The sequence below is a fragment of the Clytia hemisphaerica genome, unplaced genomic scaffold (genome assembly GCF_902728285.1).
Source record: "Clytia hemisphaerica strain Z4C2 unplaced genomic scaffold, Clytia hemisphaerica genome assembly, whole genome shotgun sequence".
Classification (NCBI taxonomy): domain Eukaryota; kingdom Metazoa; phylum Cnidaria; class Hydrozoa; order Leptothecata; family Clytiidae; genus Clytia; species Clytia hemisphaerica.
This window is the reverse complement of record NW_027103260.1, coordinates 45,464-67,526: the sequence shown is the minus strand read 5'-3', so window position 1 is coordinate 67,526 and position 22,063 is coordinate 45,464. Positions and strand designations below refer to the sequence as shown.

General features: G+C 35.7%; 1 protein-coding gene across 1 annotated transcript; it reads left to right on the top strand.

Annotated features, from left to right (window-relative positions):
• The first annotated feature begins 1,726 nt into the window (after nucleotides 1-1,726).
• LOC136799062 (uncharacterized) lies at nucleotides 1,727-21,757 on the top strand. Its single transcript, XM_067055745.1, has 20 exons — nucleotides 1,727-1,799; nucleotides 3,452-3,778; nucleotides 10,577-10,891; nucleotides 11,339-11,662; nucleotides 12,000-12,170; nucleotides 12,336-12,653; nucleotides 13,093-13,242; nucleotides 13,655-13,828; nucleotides 14,935-15,108; nucleotides 15,529-15,638; nucleotides 16,003-16,079; nucleotides 16,294-16,436; nucleotides 16,996-17,298; nucleotides 17,465-17,761; nucleotides 17,873-18,178; nucleotides 18,422-18,885; nucleotides 19,397-19,494; nucleotides 19,718-19,874; nucleotides 20,150-20,642; nucleotides 21,343-21,757. The coding sequence occupies exons 1-20, from the start codon at nucleotides 1,727-1,729 to the stop codon at nucleotides 21,624-21,626; spliced, it is 4,758 nt and encodes a 1,585-aa protein (XP_066911846.1). The 3' UTR covers nucleotides 21,627-21,757.
• The last annotated feature ends 306 nt before the right edge of the window (nucleotides 21,758-22,063 follow it).

Below are 22,063 nucleotides of genomic sequence, written 5' to 3'. Positions count from 1 at the left end.
ATACAAACTAAATCCCGTATTATTATTATTAGTATTATTAGTATTACACGCATTATAAACGACTCCAGTCTATTTAGAATGCTGTTTAGCTTTAAATTTATTCGCGCGAAATTTAATTTTTTCTTCAAAATCATTGCCCTTGCTAAAATTAATCCACGCGAAATTTATGTCAAACGAGTATTCTGAAAATTGCATTGAAAAAATTTGATGAAGAAGAAAATTAAATTTACATTTGCGAAGACAAGTATTTCAACATTTTAGATTTTCGGAAAATTTTGTAACAGCTTCTCTGTCTCAAAACCTTGAAAATAGTGGTTTTTTACCAATTTTTCGTACAAAAAGAGTCATTTACCTTATCAGCCCTAATTTTAGTCACCTCGTCAAAATTTTAGTCACTAAGGGCCGACTAATAATTAAGTTTTGACCATTTCTAAATTTTTAGTCGGCCCTAATTTTAGTCACCAAGCCAAAATTTAGTCACTTACTCGGGTACCTAATAGCCGGGGGGGTTGGAATAGCGGGGGGGGGGTTGGAAAAAATCTCAAAACTTAATAAGCGGGGGGGTTGGAATAAAAATGTCCTGGGTGGAAAATTTTTGAAAAGGAGGCTAATACAGCTGAATTAGGACAAAAGAGGGAACTTTCAAGAACATTTTCCCAAAAATTAATAAGCGGGGGGGTTGGAATAAGAATGTCCTGGGTGGAAAATTTTCGAAAAATTAATTAGCGGGGGGGGGACGGCTATTAGGTACCCGAGTATAGGGCCAACTAAGTTTTGGGCAATAAGGTCGAACTGAATCTCTTTGAACTGAAACTATTTTCATTGGTTCCATCAAATATTTACAAATCTGACTTGTGATTCAAGAAAGTGCTCTATACCATCGGTAGAGCGATATATCAGTCAATAATAGAGACTAGTTTATTTTCCGATACTCGGAGTTTCGTGCCGTTTCAGGCAGTCTTCTGCACGAGACTCCGAGTATCGGAAAATAAACTAGTCTCTATTATTGAGGTTCCATCAAATAAGTATTTCAAGTGTTTTATCACCAGGGTTTCTGGGCTATATTTTGGGTAATATGAAATGACGTTCTTCAAAAAAAAAATACTAGGATCATACGAAGACGTCAATATTCGTTACGAACCCCTGCAAAAAAAAATTTCAACAAGCTACATGCTGAATGGACCTACCTGAAGAGTGATGTAATAAGACAATTGAAAAATGACAATAATAGTATGAAAATGAAGAATAATACAAGAACAACTCGAGAAATTCAAGAAATCCGGCGATTCTCGGCTGTTCTGGTGATTTTTGGAAAGTTCCTGTACCAAAATCAGTTTCATTGAAAATTGAACCATGCTTAATCGTGGACATTCTTATAAATAATGTTTTTGTTTGAAAAAAACAAAGACATAAAACGAAATAATCCAATGAAAATCCGTGAAAATCTGCAAACTATTTTTTCTCAAAAATCGAACTCGGCCATGTTTTGGGCATTGTTAATACGCATCTTTCAGTTAGGGAAACCATCCAGGATCCTGCCATTCTATAAGCCAGCAAAAACTAAATGCCACTTGTAAACTTAAGTTTCTTACTATTTTCCATCAAAAACAACGAAAAACATTGCTACTTCCCAAAGCTGGAGACCAAAACAAATTATCTTCCAAGATTATGGCGCCCTTTTGGATCTATTGTTATGGCCATCTAAAATGGTGGAAAGAGTTGCGGAATGACAGGGGCGCCCACTAGCTTCGAGGGTGGTAACGCCAAAACGCCCAATATGATCTTCCAACAAAAGGCGAGTTAGTTACCGCGCGAGTTACGCCATACACTCCACCGCAGCGCACAACGAACGGTGTTTTAGTGAATATCAATAATTATAAGAATATCTAATGTGCTTAAATTCAGTAAACTTTGAGTGCTTCATTGAAGATTAAGAAGATAAGAAGATAACTATGGCGCGCCAAAAGGCTTTTTAATACCAACTTTTTTTTATAATACCAACTTTTTTTTATAATACCAACTTTTTTTTATAATACCAACTTTTTTTTATAATACCAACTTTTTTTTATAATACCAACTTTTTTTTATAATATCAACTTTTTTTTATAATACCAACTTTTTTTATTATAATACCAACTTTTTTTATTATAATACCAACTTTTTTTTTATAGTACCAACTTTTTTTTTAGTTCGAAGTTTTTTCATAACACCAATTTTTGTCTCGCTTACTATGCGTGTATAATCGATCAAATGTAGAAGGAGTCTTAGCGCGATTACACCTAGCCTGGAGGCCACTTAAGGCTCGACTTAAGGTTTTTTGATAGACTGGATGACACGATTCTCTAATTCATGATATGCACCACTGGAGTCTTCCGAGAATTTTCAAAATATTCAACCCAATACGTCACTTAAACAATAGATTTGCGGCTTTTATCAAAAAGTGAAGCCTAGGTTTGGAAGGATTTCCTACCAAAGTCACGTGACTAAAGTATGCAATTTCACCGGTTTAAGAGATGTGAAATAGCGTTTGCCGCCTACTTTTTTTGATCTCGTGCTCCGAAAACAATTAAAATGCTAGATCCTATCCATCGGCACGAAATTTAAAAAGTCAAATTTTTGCTTCACTTTTTTTTGCTGGAGAAAGCTTAAAGTTGCCTATCTAGCCCTTCGGGCTTTACAGATATCTGTGGTGGTGCATCCACATTCTCTTTCGTTCGGATTCGAAAAGTAAATATTATGTCTTGGGAAATCCCTCTGATTGGAATGTTTACAAGAAACTCTTCTAAAGAGGTTTTTCGCTGTTTTAGCCTCTGCAAAGGAGATTTTTAGAAAATATGAAATCGTTCTGTAAATTACACAATACTATTATGCATTATGCAATATGCATTATGTTTTATGCATTTTGTACCTGCCGATTCTGGATCGACAAAATTTTTCTTTATTTTGATGTGCATAATTTTGGCGGGAACTTCGGTCGAATGTTTTTGTTCGAATCTAAAATTCGAATCTAACAAGATTTTCGAACAAAAACATTCGAAATTATAGAGACCCGGAAGTTATTTTTCATTTTTTAACTTTGGAATTTTTGCTTCCTTAGCTTTCCGAGTTATTATTGATCTTCTAACTCGGGAAATAGTTGGCTCTATAGAATCCCTTTCGCTTTTGCGAACACGAGACTCGTTCTCCGTGCGTAACCCCTTTTACGATTGATTTTGAGATCCTCAAAACTAAAAACTGATTTTCTTAGAAAAAACAGACACTCCTATCCGAAAAATTGAGTAATGAAAAAAGATTATGATAAAAGAAGTACTCAATTTACTTCAATTCCAATCTAGTAGAGATAAAAATATTTGGCTCTATGAAGATAAGAGGTTCTTAGAAGGTCGTGATATTTCAAAAAAATAACACACTAACCTCTTTATTCTTATATCTTCTTCCTTTTTTTCAACAGAGCCAACCGTAGCACCTGAAGGTGAAATCATGAGCTTCACAAATGACAGTGTGACCATTGAATTCGATGAAATTCCTGAACAATATAAGTTTGGACAGTTGTTTTATTACAATGTCAGTATCCGTGGTCAACTTCACGATGGAGAAACACATCACGTCAACACGTTACATAACGTGACAGAGAAAGGACTTGGGACGCAACGTGATTACACGTTCACTTCAGACAACGTTTTGTATCCGTTCACGAACTATGAAATCTTTGTAGCAGCTTGTACCAGAGTTGGTTGTGGACCTGACTTGGTGCTTCCCTTCCTCACCAAAGAAATGGGTAATGTTTTTGAAGTCGAAAATCTAATATTACTAGTCATTTTATTAACACTAATTTAGAAATTTAGTGCTAATAAAAGCCCCCTTAATTAAAAACAGCCGCCGCTGTTTCCTTGAAAAGCTGAAAAATTCGTGTTGATTTCAAATCGTGCAAATTTCAAGGACGTTGAATACTTGCCTAGTAATTTTTGGACCTACCTCGGTGGGGTGGAGGTGTGGAGGTCCTATAAATCCGTCCGTTCGTCCGTTCGTTCGTTTGTTCGTTATTAGCTTTCCTCGTGATTGGCTCATTTGTTTTTTCTGCACAAAGATGTGTAACTATAAAACCTCGAATGTGACGGAGCCCGATTTTCGAAAAAAAATTTGGGCCAAAAAACGGCTAAAAAAACGGGTTTTTTGGACTTTGTGAAAAATTGGATCGTTAATTTTTTCTGATTTTTTGCATGAAAGTAGGGTACCATCATAGGTAAAAGATGGCTCAAGCAGATTTTTTCAAAAAAAAAATTTTGGCTCAAAAAACGTATGTTTATCTATAAGAATCACTATTAATAAGCATACATGAATGTTCTTAGTTAAATTACTCAATTTTTTAATGAGATAGATGTTTTTTTGCTCATGAGGGCTTACTTTTGAAGAATGTGTGTGTTTAGACATGAAATTTCGGTTGCTTGGCGTGTTTTTATAGAGAAACTGGCCAAATTCGATATTTATTTATAAGCACATTATCAATTACCTAGGTATTAGCTTTTCTCGAGATTGCCTCTTTGATTCTTTATGATTTTTTGCACAAAGATGCATAACTATAAACCCTCGAATGTGACGGAGCCTGACTTTCAAAAAAAAAGATTTCGGCAAATTTGGGCCAAAAAACGGCTAAAGAACGGGTTTTTTGGACTTTGTGAAAAATTGAATCATTAACTTTTTTTGATTTTTTGCATGAAAGTAGGGTACCATCTTAGGTAAAAGATGGCTCAAGTAGATTTTTTCAAAAAAATTTTGTTGGCTCAAAAAACGCATGTTTATCTAAAAGAATCACTATTGATAAGCATACATCAATGTTCTTAGTCAAATTACTCAATTTTTTGATGAGATAGATGTTTTTTTGCTCACAAAGTCTTGAATATGAAATATAAAATATTTGAATATGAAAGAATATTTCAAGACCATGAAATTTTGGTTTTTAAACGTTTTTTTATAAGAAACAAACGACTGATTTTAATAGATCGTCACTATTTGTGTTCTGAATGATTGTTTAATGGTCACGCTCACGTAGATATCAATTGTATATTTGTTAAATACATAACTAGGTAGGTCCATAAAAGTATCACTTGTCGTGTAATAAGGTAGCTTGAACCTAGTTTTCCCTAATTAATGCGAGGAATTTATATAAGAAAAAGGATGTCTAATTGCATTGAGAATAAATTGAATTTGAAATTATAATTGAAGTATCTATGTAAAAAGTTTAAGTTGAAGAAAAATATAAGTTGAAATGGCTAAGTCCTAAGCAGTGCAAAAAGGCAACACCCAGGCAAAATGGCAGGCAAAAAAAGCAAACACTGAAAGGAAAAAGCAAAACTTACCAGCTAGCCTGGGTATGAAAACTGTGAGAAAAGTATGAGACTAAGTCATGTTGAAATTGAATGTGACTAAGTCTTGATTGAAAATTAAATGTTGAAAGTTGAAATTTGGAAAGTTGATGTTCACCCTTCAAGTGCTCCTTTTGTAATGAATGCAAAACTGAGAATGGCACTGATATTTATCAACTTGTGTATAAAATACAGACCAAAAATTTAAAAATGAAAAATGCAGAATAAAGCAAAGTTGACATACACCATTTGAAATTTATTGAATGAAAATGTCCAAAAACACTGAAAATCCCAAAAATGCAAAAACAGAGAACAAAAACACAGACCAGACAGAAGAAATGGCCAAAACAAGACAAGAATGCAACCATAAAAGACATCAAATGTTATATTGGCGTCACCTTTCATGTCTATAAAAAATAAAAACTTTGGATTATTAAGGTTTGGGGACACGAGAAGATTTTTTCGTGTTGGTGCTTAATGCTTTCAGTGTGAATTCGTACCAATAGTCAATGAACTAGCAAAACTAGCAAATAAACAGTAAACTAGTAATAGTAAAACTAGGAAAAATAAGAAATAAGACTTTTTTAACCAAAAAAATCCCCCCCCCCCCCAATTTTATTTGACCCCCCCCCCCCCTATAAGCTCAAACCCCCCATTTTAACTGGAAAATTACCCATCCCCCCCTATAAAGGGGGGGTCAATACTATGAAAACACCTGTTAACTCTTAGGAAAATGGGCAAAAATACTCAAAAGATGCTGAAAATAGGAACATGTTAAGAACATTTTTTGGCTTAAATCTCAAAAAGTTAAGAACATTGGAAGGCTTCAAAAATTTTGGCTGTTCGTTTAGAAAAACGTGTAGTATCAACAATCCGTAGATAAGTAAAACCTCAAATCTCCTAATATTGAAAATGTTCTTCGGTTTTCTTTATCTTTCTTTCTTTCTTTCTTTGCATTACCGATTAGTATAACTACACGTCCATGGTTCCGGCTCTTTCTTGAATGCCCCTCTCATGAAACTCCTTAAATTACAAAATGTTTTAAAATTCAAAACATAATCTACTGGCAAATCAGCAAGCGTCGACTTGGAGGTCAGATTCAAGATATTGTCTTTCTTCGACAACTTTAAGTTCTGTCTTTGGCAAAATCCATAAGAACTACAGCGGTATTCTTGAAATTTCCGAGTTAGAAATTCCATGGCATCTTGAATTGTATACACGTCCTGGATAAGGTTTAATCTATCTTTAACGGTAACCCGCTTTTCTAGAGTCTCGTCGTTTCCACATTTCCTACATTTAACATGAACTAGTGCCTTTAAAGTTCGGAACACACGTAAAGACAAAGATTCGGTTACATCTGTACTAATCAGTGAGAAAAGATGAACTCTATCTTTGGGCAGCGAGAACTCGTCGTGGTTATGTTTTTGTGGTGGGTTTCTTGGGAATACGGATATTTGAATATTCATCATTTCCGATAACCTGTTTTCTAGGTCTTTGACTGTAGATGTTTCTAAAATGTCGATGGTTTCTGGCATCCCAATTCTCCCTCCGTAAGCGCAATTGAGATATACCGTGACGTTTTTAGGCTCAAGTGTTATCAAGTTGAAATACAAGGCGTTTTGTTTTCGTTCTTCTTCGGTTGTGGTATGCTTGTAAAGCATTAGCAGAGACTCGTTCGAATCTGGTCCAATCTTTCGATCCTTTGTCATGTAAACTTGACACCGTTTAGAGATTTCCCATTCAGATTCAATAAATCTTCTCAATTTGTCTAAAGTGTTAAAAGTTGACACATCAAGCTCTATGACTTTCGTTAAAGATTTGATGACCAATTTCTTGAAACCATACATTCTCCTATCACAGTCTTGATCTTCGCCAGGCTTGGATTTCGTGTAATTCAAAGAACATTTGAGTTCAATATCCTCGCTGAATACACCGCCGTTGTAAAACAATTCTTCGATAACAAGTCCTCTGTATAAGGTTTTCCCAGATTTGGACAAATCGTAGATGAAATTTTCACCAAGTTTATCACTGATAACGTGTACGATCTCTCCATATCCTGCTGACGGGTTTAACATGACAACCAATGCGTTTTCAACAATTGTCCAATTTGTATCTAAATCTTTAATAGTCATTGATCGCACTTCTTGTAATCTAAGCTCTTCAAAGTGAGATCTTGAACGTTCTGAAAGCTCTTTTCCGGGTGCTTTTGGGAAAGTTTTGTAAGCTACATGTATGTCAATAGAATACGCGTTGGTAATGAGTAATGATGTCAGATTTGTTGATCGTGTTAACTTCTTTTCGGCGTGATAAAGGACTTGGTTTTGTAAAGGAATTTCCAATTCATTTTGAATGAATGTCATTAGATTCACTGTATCGCAGCTTTTGCTGTCGGGATACCATTTGGCAATCTCCTCATCTCGAGTATTACATATCTTAATGAATGGAAGGCGTAGAATGTTTGAACTGTTTGACTGTTGTTGAACTGTATTTGAAGGTTGACTGAATACTCCAATGTACACGTCTAAAACCTGCTCACGAACCCCATATTCATTTAGAGTTTCTAACCAATGTTCAGTATTCTTGAGAAAAGATCTTTCTTTAAAGCTCTCTGTATAAAGTAGTAAAGATTCATTCGGATCTGTGTTTAATTTGTCACAAATCATTGCTTGAAATCCTTTAAGTGTACACAACGCATGATGACGTTGAAACTCGTCCCAACCTATTTCAATAACATTGTTTTCTATGGTGTATCTTTTCGGAAGAACTCGAATTTTTGGAAATACGAAAGATTTCTTCCTGTCATCAGTGAAAGGGAATAATGATAAATGTTCTTTGATGGCGAGACATTTCAAATCGATTTGTATCTCAGCAACCGTTTCGGCTGTTGGATGCTCTATATCGCTAGTGAAAACCAGGGTTTCATTGTCCCTCAAATAAATCCAATCTTGATTTACCTTTCTTAAGATACATTGGTTTTCTATTGGTAAGTCAAGTTTCAAAACTAAATGATATTTTATACTGAGAACCGTCGTCTCCTCATCCTCAACAAATGTTAAATCGGTATCGCGGTTTTCACCATATTGAACTTTGAAAGTGATTTGCCGTGATGATGGATTTTGGCTGTCCATTCCGTCTCAGATTTTACTGTAGGTTTTTTCTCTATGAGAAAAAAGGCTGTAAATTAAAAACAATTTAAGAACACTTCTGTAGGGGCTGGGCCCAAAAGTATACAATTTTTTAGAAAATCTCCCCAAAATATATCGAATAATGCTTAAATTAAGAAGAAAAAAACCCTAAAACTAAGCCTAAAACTCTACGTAAGGCTTTTGGTATAATTTTGCTCATTCCTCACCACCACATTGTATTAAAATAAGCTCATCAAATAAATGTTTTGATGAAACAGCGAAAAAAGTGGAACTCAGATTTTGTTTTCAATCAAATCAAACAAAACATTTAATCGTCGTTGCTAAGGCAACTAAGCTTATATTTTAATTAAGCTGTTGATAAAAAATATTTGAAGAGAGAGAGAGGAAAATAATTGTCTTTCGATTTATTGTAAAAACACGAAACTTGTTAATGTCAGCACCAGCAACCCAGCTGGCACACAACGTTGTTTCAACGTTTATCTAACGTTCACAACGTCCATATAACGTTAGATGAATGTTGAAACAACGTTGTGTGCCAGTTGGGAAAGGACAATATATTAACTGTCGATATTGCACCATAATGACGTCATTAACTCATGGACACAGAATGTCGAGGTCAGTTTTCGGTACCGTGTACCTCCTTGTAGCCTGTACACTGATGGCTTTTTAGTGTCATAAAAAGTACTCCCATTTCATAGCAGGCATATACATACTCTGATTTTGAAAAATCTGTTGGTTTTTCCTTATTTGGAATTTTGGTTTAATTGTAGTTTAGGATGCCTGGGGTTAAATAATACAGTACTAGCCGGTAACCGGCGTCGCACGCCGGTTAAGCTGTAAGCTGAACGTACTAAAAGTCCTTTGGATGCTATAGCGGGAGGTTGTCAGTAGTCCGACACTTTCTAATCCGACAGTAAAAATGCCCGACGTTGGATTTGACGAATTCGTCAGTATTCCCGAGGGGTAAATCACTCGAAAAATTATCGTACACCTCTACAAAAAGTCAAAAAAAAAGTCAAAAAAGTCAAAAAAAAGTCAAAAAGTCAAAGAAAAAGTCAAAAAGTCAATAATAAAGTCAAAAAGTCAATTAAAAGTAAAAAAAAAGTCTTGAAAAAGTCAAAAAGTTTCTTGAATGGGCGGATGGTTGGAGCAAAATTTATGGGCGGTTTGCGTTTTTGGACAGATTTGGGCGGAAAATATTGGGCGCCCGAATGCGGTGGGCGTTTTTGTCGGAAAAAGTCAAAATGAAAGTTTGTTAAAAAAAGTCAAAAAATCAAATAAAAGTCAAAAAAAAGTCAAAAAGTCAAATGAAAATTCAAAAAGTCAAAAAGTATCGTACACCTTTTTTCAAGTGATTTACCCCTCGAGTATTCCGACAACAATTTTGTCCGACAACGAGTCAAAAAAAACATATGAAACGAAATATGAATCGCCGAAGAGGAGGCACGTCTTTTATAAGCAACCACGTGCTCATAAAAATCCAAAGTTCCGACTTTGAGGTTGGGCCCTTAAACCCGAATTTATTTTATAAATTTGGGCTATTCTACTGTCGGACTAGAAAGTGTCGGACTAGTGACATGCACCCGCTAAAGTTGGCTTAAAAGCACAATCAAATAAGAACAAAAATCTCTTCAAAGTTTCACTCTAGCCATCCCCGTGTCCTTTAACCATATTTGGATTGTATACTGTCCCTGTGACGTAATTTTTTGTTTAAGTTAAAAATTATCAGAAAGAGCATCATTATTAGAATTATACCGTACCAGTGTCGTCCGAAACGACTCTGCAAGTTGATATTTTTCTCGCTTCGCTCGTATTAAATATGGCGTCCAGTTAAAATGACAATATTTTATCAGTTTAAAAAAAATAATAAGATAATTCTAAATTGCTTTTTTTAAACCCTTGTCATAACTTTTCGAATTTAAAGATGTTAAAAATGACGTACACACTTGTTAACAGTAACGACGACTTGAACGGTTAGTGTAAAACGTAGGTCACAGGTCAGTGTTGACTTTTGGCCGATAAGGTATGATTCTTGGAAAATAAATGACCGAATATTTCAATCCATAGCACCCAATGGAGTAGTAAACAACTTACTGGCGGAAAGTACAGCCACCACTATCACCATCCAATGGGAGGCCATTGAACCATTGAGTCGCCGTGGCAACGTCACATATTACGTCATCGAATTGTTCCGTCATTCGCACCAATGGGAAGAAGTCATCATGAATGAAGGTCGATGGTATTATTTTGATACGCCAGAGCTGACCTTTACACTTGATCCAATGCCAAATGATACGTTGTTTGATATCAGAGTGTTAGGTGTCACAAAGGAAGGACAAGGTCCAGTTTGTGAGTTAGTACGAATTCGAACCAAAGAGAATGGTATGTTTTCTTCCTTTTTTTCGTATATATAGCACAGAGATTGTTTTGATAAATACACCTACAAATAGACTGGAGAGTTCCCCTCCTTCTGGGGGCCCAAATGAGCTTATTAGATGTCTCATAATTTTTGAAGGTGATTGTAAAAAAACCATTGATTTGAGCATCAAATTTCAAACTCTAAATACCCTTGTAAACAGACAAAAGAAAAACAAAGAGACGAGAGGACGTTGTGATAGCTTATACTATACAAACTCAAAATATCTCTTCACAATTATAGTATAACCATTTAACACCCGTTACCTCTATTTTGCACGGATCATAAGCAGCGACAGTCTTCTAGTTTCTACGCTTGAACGCTGTTTATTTGAGTGCATCACAAACCCTTTTCGTTACCTTACTGTCAAGTAAATTTATTGGAATCATGATACAATAGCCATCTTCTTTTAGTACCGTCTGTTTACCCCTTGGAAGTTGAGGGTCAAGAAACAAGTAGTTCCAGTCTCCTGATAAAATGGGATGCCGTCCCTAGAGAATACCACCAAGGCAACCTGCTCGGTTACATCATCAAATATCAATATGTGGAAGTGGAAGGATTCAGTTTCAGAGGCGGTTCATTGAATGGAACGGTTCAAACACAGGGAATGGATGTTACAGAGGTGGAAATACAGGGATTGCATTTGTATACAAACTATACTATTCAGATTGCTGGATATACCATTACTGGTGAAGGGCCTTGGTCACCAACTATTGTTGTTAGCACTGGCATATTTTGTAAGTTGGAAAGAATCAGCCTTCTTCTTTCCTTGAAGAAAAATTATTGATTAAACTACTGGTAAAGACACGGGGAACTGAAATATGTTCGAGTTATGGAGTAAGGTTTATTAAGAGGCATTGTTGCACTGATGGGAACTATAAACTTGTTCAAGTTAAGGATACATTCGATTTCTAGAGGTTCAAGTTAAAGAGATTTCACTGTAGTTATCAAGCTACGTTTTTCTTGGCGGTGCAAGGACGTTCTTCTTTTTTGAAAAGCCTTATAAGAAAAGGAAGGTTTTACCGCCAGTCATCATACTAATCAAAGTTCATTAATCTCTTTTTATTTTTGTAGATGACGGAAATCTCACAGAGTGGACCCAATGGGGTAATTGTGACAAAAGTTGTGGTTTGGGCGTGTCCATGCGTCAAAGATGGTGCACCAATCCACCACCTCTGTATGGCGGATATGATTGTGAAGGTGAAACCATGGAAACACTGCCCTGTAATGACATTCCATGTCCAGGTAGGCTCTTCATATCGTCTTGTGATGTTCGAATTCTAGGTTAAAAACAAGAATCGCATATCATTGGTGACGAATTGAAAATCAGTCTCCATTATTTACGCTGACTTTCTAAGTGTTATAGAACTTGTTATTAATGCTTTGATATATATTTTTTTGATTTTCCAGGTTTTTATTTGGCGAAAGTTGGTCAAAGCTGTGCAGACTTGTGTTCAGAGGTGGGGAACGATTTTGCCTGTATACGTCTATTGAACACATACGATCGCATACAACCTTTCTTCGAAGCCATTGATGCCAATGATTACACTCAACTTTCAAACATTGATTGCACGCCACACCCTCAAACTGATGACTACCAGAAAGCAAGTGATCCAAGTTACGAGATTTCAGCCAATCGATGTCGTGGTTACAAAAACTTAACCTTGATCGATTGCCATGCAGTTGGTGGCAGTCAAGATCGAAGACTTTGTAAATGCGTCGATAAAGGTAAACTTGCAACCTGTTTAAAATTACTAGAAAGGGAGTTTGTTTGAAGTAATTGTTTTACCAGGCTCGCAGTTACAGCAACTTGACCCAGTCATTCGACCCTTGTCGAATTTCATTCGAAACATGAATCCAAGATCAATGTTGGTATATCCAGCGATCTGAATAGTATAATTTGTATATAAATGCAATCCCTGTTGTTGTTTTTACTGATGTGAAAAATCATAAAATAATTGTCAGCCTCTTCTGGTTCTTGATTTCAATGCTACTTATCCCGTCACCATCACCAATTTAGAGTTTCCTCTCTATAGCTTTGTTGTACAAATATAAATAAAAAGATGCAACACTTTTGATGGTTATATGTTCTTGTTAACTTTACTTTGCTATATTCTTCTAAAAATCATTGAAATTTTTTTTCGTTTCTTTTTTCCATTTTCAATAGACTCGGCGTCGTACACGGAGTGGGCAAATTGGGGGGTATGCAGCAAAGAATGTGGTGGTGGAAGATACCAGCGTTATCGTAGATGCTTGATGTCTTCTTGCCCTGGATCAAATATTGATGTCAACGATTGCAACGTGGAACCTTGCCCTGGTAATAGATACTTCTTTCATCATTCATGAATGCTAATGCGTGTGGAATGCCCTTGTCTGAAAAACATTTTAACAAGAGACGGAAAAAAAAACAAAAGAAAGTTTGTAGAATTCCGTAATTTAAAATTTTAATTAAATTCTTTAATTTCAAATGTGAGTATACGCCCAACAGGCGGGGTAAAAAAATAGGGTGGTATGGAACGCGGCACTCCAAAACAGGACCGAAAAAATGAACAATCTCATATGATGCCAGTGGATGCAATATCCAATCACTATTACTCTAGGCCTCCCCTCAAGGTTTATTTATATGAGCTTAATAGAGAGAGCTATTTTTTCTGACGAAAAATTATGTTTTTTGTATCTGGTCCCCATTTCAATACTTCTCTTTCAATATCATTCACCTTTGTCTTTAGTTGATGGCTCGTGGGGACAATGGACCGAGTGGTCTGATTGTACAACCACGTGTGATTTCGGACGGAGAATTCGGACACGTAAATGTGATTCTCCTGTTGCATTGTACGGTGGAAAAGAATGCGCTGGAGTGAACGAAGATTCTGTTAGTGGTTGCAACCCACAGCCATGCCCAAGTATGAACGTCCTCCCTTATTTTTGTCATAAAGTAGAATTGAGAGAATTCGAAGTCAAGTACTGTGAAACTTTATCATGAATAAACCTCAGTTGAATAATTCAAATACTCGAACAAATAGCATGTATATTAGTCTGAATCGCAGACCTCTATAGATATACTTCCTATATAATAAAATCTTTTCGTTAGAGAATGAGAAGAAGCCTACATGTATAGCTAATAGACGACTCTTGAACATTTTTCAACATTCTTTTTTACTACAAACTTTGAAGGCCCAACACTTAATGAGATTCTTAACCCTATTAGCCCCAGGGGGGGTAGAATCTACCACGCTGGAGTTCTTTTGTGAATATCTCTGAGAAAAATTTTTTAATCGACTTGAAACTTTCTGACTTTTAACAAAATCTTATTAAGAGTACCTGTGCAAAGTTTTAGGGTCATAGGTTACTCAGATCAGGTTTTATGGCTTCATTGTGAAACATGACATAAAACCCAGCTAAAACCGCTTAAAACTCAAAATTTTAAAGTGCTGATAACTTTTGAACTATTTATTCAATCATTTTCAAATTTTGACACGTGATAGGCATTGACAATATAAATTTGAAAAATTGAAAAAAAAAATTGAAAATGATGACGTCATCAAATTTTGGAAATTTTACTCATCTTCAGCATAGATTTTAAGAAAAAGTCTTCGCGGGAATATCAAATCCGGCAATTATGTTAAAGAACAACCTTTTATCTTTCTGAATCTTTAAACAGAATCTTAATATCTTTATTGGTTCGATTGTAATAGACAGTTTAGTAAACCATATATTTGCGCTTTTTTCCGACAAGTGGAAATTTTGTGATGACGTCATCGGTTTTTGAATGACGTCATCAATTTTTTTTTCTTCCTGGAAATTTGTTTCATGATGGAGAACATCTGTACCAAATTTCATGACCATAGCTCTTCTAGATCCAAAATAATCGAGGGTGGTAGATTCTACCCCCCCCCCCCTGGGGATACCAAAGTCAAAAAAGCTTGGGGCTAATAGGGTTAAGGGAGTAGTTACACTTGCCATTATGAAATTTATTTATCATCATCCTTTTTAATTTTTTCAAATACAGTACACGGTCATTGGAGCGCATGGGGTTTGATTGAACAATGTAAGCAGCCATGTTCGAATTCACGAAATGCAATCAAAAGACGTTTTTGTGATTTGCCGGCACCGAAATATGGTGGAGATTATTGTGTTGGGAATGATACACGATATATTCCATGCTCATCAACACCTTGTAAAAGTAAAGAATCTTTTCGCACTAATTACAATTTTACTGATACAGCTAGGGAAAGATTTGAGAGTGTTTGGAGCTTGGGGTGTTGTACAAAGCAGAGTAGCCTTACGATCTTCTGAGATTAAGCTTTTGCTCAAAGATTTGTCTTGGACAAAATGCTCTACTCCAGTAGTTTTAATTCTTGCCTTCTGTATTACAATGAAGTGAAAATACAGTCACTCTCGTGCAGTCTCGTGTTGTGTTCTGACCAGCCACCAGAACCGTTGGAAAACCAACGGATCCGGCAAGACTCAAACTCGCAACTCTACAATAGTTTTCATTTTTGCTATGTCAGTTTCCCTATAAGACTAGCTAGGAAGTAAGGCCCTTTTTCGCAGCCATCAAAACAGAATTTTTTTTTGAACCATAATATATTCGTTTAATTAGGTGTGGATGTGAATTATTACGTACGACTGGTGGACGAACATTGGGATTTTATGATGTACCGTATGGATGATCCCAACACTCTTTTGTTGATGGACAATCTCAGATCAAATGTAAGTATTTTTCTATTTTTTTAACAAGAATTGTTTCACAATTATGAATTTTGTTTTTTATATTAGACTTGGCGCTTAACTATCCCTATTATTTGTTGTTAGCGAGTTTATGTATCGGAGGATATCGAGGGCGACGATAAGTTTAGTAGACCCAAAACAAAGTCGATAGTTACTGTACGGCTTTTTATCGCCTTTATCGCCTAAACAGACGACGGCATTTCGGTGTTTTTACCGTCGTCGGGCAAAGTGGACTGTGATATTGGTCACATGTCAACTTTCCGTTATACCGTCTCCTTCGATTTATCTCGAATGCACAAGGTCGCTATTGTCTTTACAAATGATTCAATTTTGTTTTCAATTTTAGATTTCACTGGTGTTCCAAAACAACACAGACTACGGGGAAATCGACAATCAAGTTGGCGTCACTTTTCACAATTTTGAGTAAACCACTTTTTCTTAATTTCCTTCTCCTGTTAAATCTAAATGTCTTCTTAACTCGAACAAATTTTGTTGTCCCTTCATTTTTAACAATGCCTTATAAACCTTACTCCATAACTCGAAATTTCTTTAACTCGATCGAATTTTCGTTCCCTGTGCGCGAGTTCGAGTTATGGAAACTCCACTGTACTCGTTTACATACATTCACAACTTTTAGGAAAGGGAGTGTCTTGGCCAATTTCACAGTGTCATTCCAAATGGTGCATTATGCCGAATCATTAATCCTTCAAGATGCGATCGATAATAATGGTCTTTTAGCTGAAATGCCTGTGGAATTGAAAAATATCACCACTGAGGACGGTAAGGATTAAAGGGGCAATCAGATGGTTTGAGATTTTCAACCTAAAAATCTTTCTATAATCCAGAGTAAAAGATCCAAATCTTTTGGCCTGAATGTTTAAAAATTGAAATCTTTAAATATGGGTTCTTACTCGGTTCTTAAGTTTAAATTCTATTGTTTTCTCGCTAAAAGTAAAAAATTTGTCAAGATTTTTTTACAAAATAGGTAAAATATCTGAAACCATTTGATCATTCCTTTAAGCATGATGTTTTAAGTAACATAACTTTTGCTTGGTCCCAGTTTGCACATGACATCGATACAGCTTTCATCTTACGTTATTTTGTTTATACGTAAGACGTAAAACGTATGGACTTTAAATCAACGCTCTTTTGTTAGCTTGCATTAAATGGTGCCAGTTCTCAGAAAGATTTTCTTGTTTTAGTACAAGCAAAGTTTCTGATTCATAAAACTTCTTTTTTACATCCTTGACGAATCCTTCGTCATTTTTCCTAGGCATCACATACCAACTGTTGACATCCTACGTCTTGTAACTTTTCTTTTATCTTCTTATTCTGCCAGTACCTTCCCAACCACCCAACAATATCGTTTGCAAATCGTATACATCCACCACTATTAATGTCACGTGGGATCATTCATTCAAAACGAACCAATCGGGATACGTAGAAGAACATTATCTTTATTACATTTTCATTCGGAATATCGATGATGATTCCCTATGGGATAATGAAGGAACACCAGACAATTCGACACAAATCATTGGGTTGAAACCAGGGACGTTATACGGCATTCGAGTGTTAGTTTCATCCACTGCGGGAATGGGCCTAGCTTCCAAAGAAATTGAAGTTAGAACTGTTGCCGGAGGTAAGTTTCATAATTAGTTAATCATTTATGTTTGTCTTTTCGAGAAATGACTTTGAACAGAACTATTTGGTTGAAATTGGTGATTTTTCATCATCTTTATTCCCTGGCCAAGATATTATAGGTATTGATTTTTTAAGATATTTTCATTATTATTTATATTTTTCAGCACCTACAGTCTCGCCATATCCATGTGAAATGCAAACATTGGATTCCTATACCATCTTCTTCAGTTGGACAGCTATCCCACAATCTCAAGTACCGGGCCGTTTCCTTGGTTACCAGATCAAATACAAACAATACACCAATAATGACACCACTATTGTTAATGTTGATGCACAGTCTGAACAGAGGACGATCAATGCATTCAAAGCTTTCACATGGTACTGGGTGGAAATTACAGGATACTCCAATGGCGGAATTGGACCGCCATGCCTACCTTTTGTATTCCGAACGCCCGAGGGTGGTAAGTACTGTAATAGCCTTAAACAATAGTTTATATATTTCACATGTTCTGATTCTTTTTTCTAACTTTTGATTATAACTTTCATATAAATCAATTTTTTACTTTTTTTAGCACCCGGGGCACCGCCACCCAACGCCCTCGTGAATGATCAATTTTCCACACATCAGTTGAATATTTCTTGGTCTGCATTACCCCCTGAATATCACAATGGTGATCTGGTCGGTTACCGGTTTTTCTACTTCATGGTGCGTCAAGCGGGCGTTGAATTGGCGGGCCGCCAAACGAAGATTTTGATCGATGTGGATAAGTTTACAATGAGTTATTTGATTGGTGGATTAGAAAGTTATACAGAATATGAGATTCACTTGTATGCTTACTCCAGATATGGTGATGGTCCACCAATCGTTTTGAAAGGATGTAAGTTACCATAATGATTGGACTTTTTTTTCACAGAACAATTGATCATTCCACTACATCTATCAATTTCAATAACTAACCTTACAGTCTATTCCGAAGTTATTTTTTTCGGTTTGAGAATTGATTCTTTACCTATGGAATGTCTGTTTAACACAATTATGTACATAACATCAGTGCTTTGTGTCGATAATCTTTGCCTTTGCAAATGCTTTGTCAGTTTAAGTTTAACTTTTTTTTCAATAGCCACTTGCAAATGTCCGAAAGCTATCTTCACCAATTACTACAACTCGAATCCATTCATGCAAGCAGACCAAATCCGACAAACATATACTGGATTATTTCCCCAACTTCTTTCACAAATTGTTGATTCTGTTTGTACGGGGTGTGCCACGCCCACAACAACTTACTACAATTTATCCATGGATGGGCGTGAACCTCTTAAAGATGACGTCAACAGTGCAATCGCTAACATCGATGACACCACGCATTTTACTTTTCCGATTTTTGGTCAACTTTTTATTAAGACATATTCAGGGTACCCGTTTGTTGGAATTGTCCAGTCTCAAGGGACAGCCATGATTGTCCACCAACCAAAGATTGTTAGTGTAGGATTTATGAGGATTTTCACAGCTGTGGTAAACGCCAAATCAGTTCTGGCGATTTCAATGTTGTTAATGTGTGTTGTTGGCTGGTTCCTTTGGTTCTCTGTAAGCTTTCTTTTAGATTCTTTTCTTATAGTAGCGTCTTGCCAAAGCTTAATATATTCGAGATATAAATTGAATTTTAGGTCTATTGAAACAAGTATCGCCACCTTAAAAATCGAAACACAAAAACCTTTCAGTGTACTTTAGGCGTACAAACTTTTGCGAGCAGAAACTTCGCAATTTTCGTGAACTTTAGCCCTTTAGCCTTTTTGTTGTGAGGTTAATTCGCGAAAGTTTATACTCGCGAGAAAAAAAACTGAAAATAAAATTTACTCAAATTTTCCTCTTTGATGATAACAAGGATAAGATTTAGTGTAGATTTTATGCAAAAGTCCATCAATTGTGGTTTGAATACATTTGAACGATTAAAACAATAGTCTCATTCACCGAAAACTTAAATTTTCTACTAAAATTATACCTCATTCGCGAAAGTTTTGCCTAAAGTAATACATCAGTTGTAATAAATCGACCTGGAGACTAGTCAAACAATACTTTCATTCGTACTCCCTTTTAGGAGCAAAGCTCTTCGAACAGCGATATGACTATCCAAGATGCATTGCGAGGAGCAAGCGAAGGATTCTGGATAGCTTTTGTTACCATGACAACTGTCGGGTAAGTAGTGATTTCAAAGAATACTTTTATCCTAAAATTCAATCAAAACTCTACACGCTGTCGAGTAGACATTTTTTATATCGAATGAAATCTTTCTGTAGTAAAATGTTTTCCTTTTACTCTGAAGCAATAAAGCCAGAAGCTTTTTTTTTGATAGCACACTGGGAGCACACTCCACTTGCATTCCAATAGCATATGATTTTGAATTTCTTTTACTCGTTAGATATGGTGATTTTGTACCCACCACGGAACTATCAAAAGTTGTGTTGGCAGTGTGGTCCTTGACTGGCCTCGTTCTGATCGGTATATTTGGAGGCGTAGTTTCCTCAGGACTCAGCGTTGTGGCACTCAATGATGATATCAAAATATACGGATCAACAGTGAGTTCCTATACGTTCTTACAAAATACCTTTTAATAAAGCAGACTTTTTTTAAACTTTGATTCATTTAAAGTAAAAAGCACTATTTTGACATTTTATTAATTGTAGCTTGAACTGGAAACTCAGTCTTTCCTTATCACTTTGTTTAAAAAACCGTGTCGATTTTTTAGCTTTACCTATTTGAGCAGCTGTAAAGCTCAATTAATTTAACCATGGCCATGGCAATATTAGGGCTTGGGTTGCGTTTGAATTTTCATCCTGTTTCTCTATCTTAGGTTGCAACAATTAAAGATTCCTTTGAATATCGAAAAGCCATTCAACTATTTGGAAAAATTGACCCGAATAAAAATTACACGGGTATATTGGATATTATGGCTGCGGTAGAGAGTGGCGAAGTTCAGATCGGATTAATTGATGCTTCATTTGCTCTTGGCTACGAAGCTTTAATGGAAGAAAAAAGTTTGAGAATTTATAAGGTATTGGATTATAATGCAGGATATGGGATGGTTCTTGCAGGAGATGCGGCTAAGCTAGAATCTGACGTTCGAAGCTATACGACATCGAATCAAGCTTACATCTCACGGTTCATGGAAAAAGAAGTTGGTCTTTTACAACCAACACTAATCGAGGTTGAAGAATTACTTTTCACTCCTGAGGAAGCAAACTTCACTTTCATTACACTGACTGGTGTTTTCTTTGCTTTGGTATTTGTCGGTTATCTTTATTGGTTTTTCTGCCGCAAGACGAAGATTCAAGTTCAACCAGAAGGTAAGGTTTCCAAGAGGGTTGTATTCGTTAATGGTTTGCAGTTCACTCAAGTCCAGTGAGAATTTCTTGTATAGTAAAAATATAACGAGGGTTGCTATTTTTTATTTTCAAACATCAAGAGAAATCTCGCCTATCCTCACCAACAAAACTTTTGATGAACATTAAAACAACGGATTAAAATAGGTAGATAAAAACCCCTCGTTTCTCCAAAGAGAGATTCATTGTCTTTCATCTGTTACAAGAAGTTTCCAAAATGACACTCGTTTAGTTTTAAATTTCAAATTTATAAAGTTTTAAATCAAAAAGTGCCACATATGATATATTTTGTTGATTTCGCAAATATTTCGAATGCACCGATTTTTAAAAGCTGACCAAACTCGTAAAAGTGTTTTCTATGAGTTGTCCACCAGTCCAGTTTTCTACCATTTCTAAATCTTTAATTGAAACAATAGTCCAGTAGAATTTTGAATCAACCTAGAAAAAAAATTATAAAAGGTCTCTTTATACCGTTGAAAAGATAATTTATGCGGGGTAGAGTCAACTTTTTCGTCATGGGGAAAAAAGTTATGGACAAAAAAGTGACAGGTGGTAAAAATCAAAAATACTGAAAATGAGTTTTTAAAAGTTTTCGGAAATCTTCCATAATTTGGGATTGAAACACGGTACAGCTCTAATAATTCATCTCACTTCTATCCCACAGAAACATCATCAACTCGACTCGCGAAGATGACATCACTCGTCAAATTCAGCGAGAACTTCTGTACGAAATTTGAAGCTTCGATCGAAGAGATGTCATCAAAAAACCAGAAAGAGTTGATTGAACTGAACTTTTTACATCAGAATTACAAACGTTTGATGAATAGATTAGACTTGTATAAACAACACGAAGAATTCGAGAAGAAAAGCAAGAAAAAATTAGCCAGAGCTATCCGTAAAAAACAATTTGATAGGATCATTGAATCTACGTATGACAAAAACAATTAACTTTTTTTTTGAGAAATTACACATTATTTTGTAATTATTTTTGATAATTTATTTAGTTTTTAATCCAACTATTTGTTCGTAATAAATATCTGACATCACTTGAGATGAATCTCAGGTTTATAATAAATAAGAAATTTACATTTCTGTGCCCTTAAACGGAAACATCTGTAAAATGTTTCACAAAATTGATCAATATTGGATGCCATTTAATACCGTAGTTGTCGTTAACAATCCAAAAGTCCGCTCAACAGTAGGTCTTTTCATAAATTATTTTGAGCGCAACGACTGCCTCGTTTTGAAGTCATTAGTTACCGAGGTGATTAAACCCCCTGAGTCCTCGAGTGTCACTTTATAAATGGAGTAGACTTATTATGATCTCCTTTGGGAATCAATAGGAATCAATCACAATAGCAATGTTTTGAAAATGAGTTAAGAGT

What these genes read in the sequence shown, in the direction of transcription:
- LOC136799062 (XM_067055745.1), top strand. Translation starts at nt 1,727, where the DNA reads ATGACAGGGGCGCCCACTAGCTTCGAGGGTGGTAACGCCAAAACGCCC. An exon ending in CTCATCAACACCTTGTAAAA is followed by an intron (nt 15,109 to 15,528) that starts GTAAAGAATCTT and finishes TCGTTTAATTAG; the next exon opens with GTGTGGATGTGAATTATTAC. An exon ending in GTTACCATGACAACTGTCGG is followed by an intron (nt 19,495 to 19,717) that starts GTAAGTAGTGAT and finishes TTTACTCGTTAG; the next exon opens with ATATGGTGATTTTGTACCCA.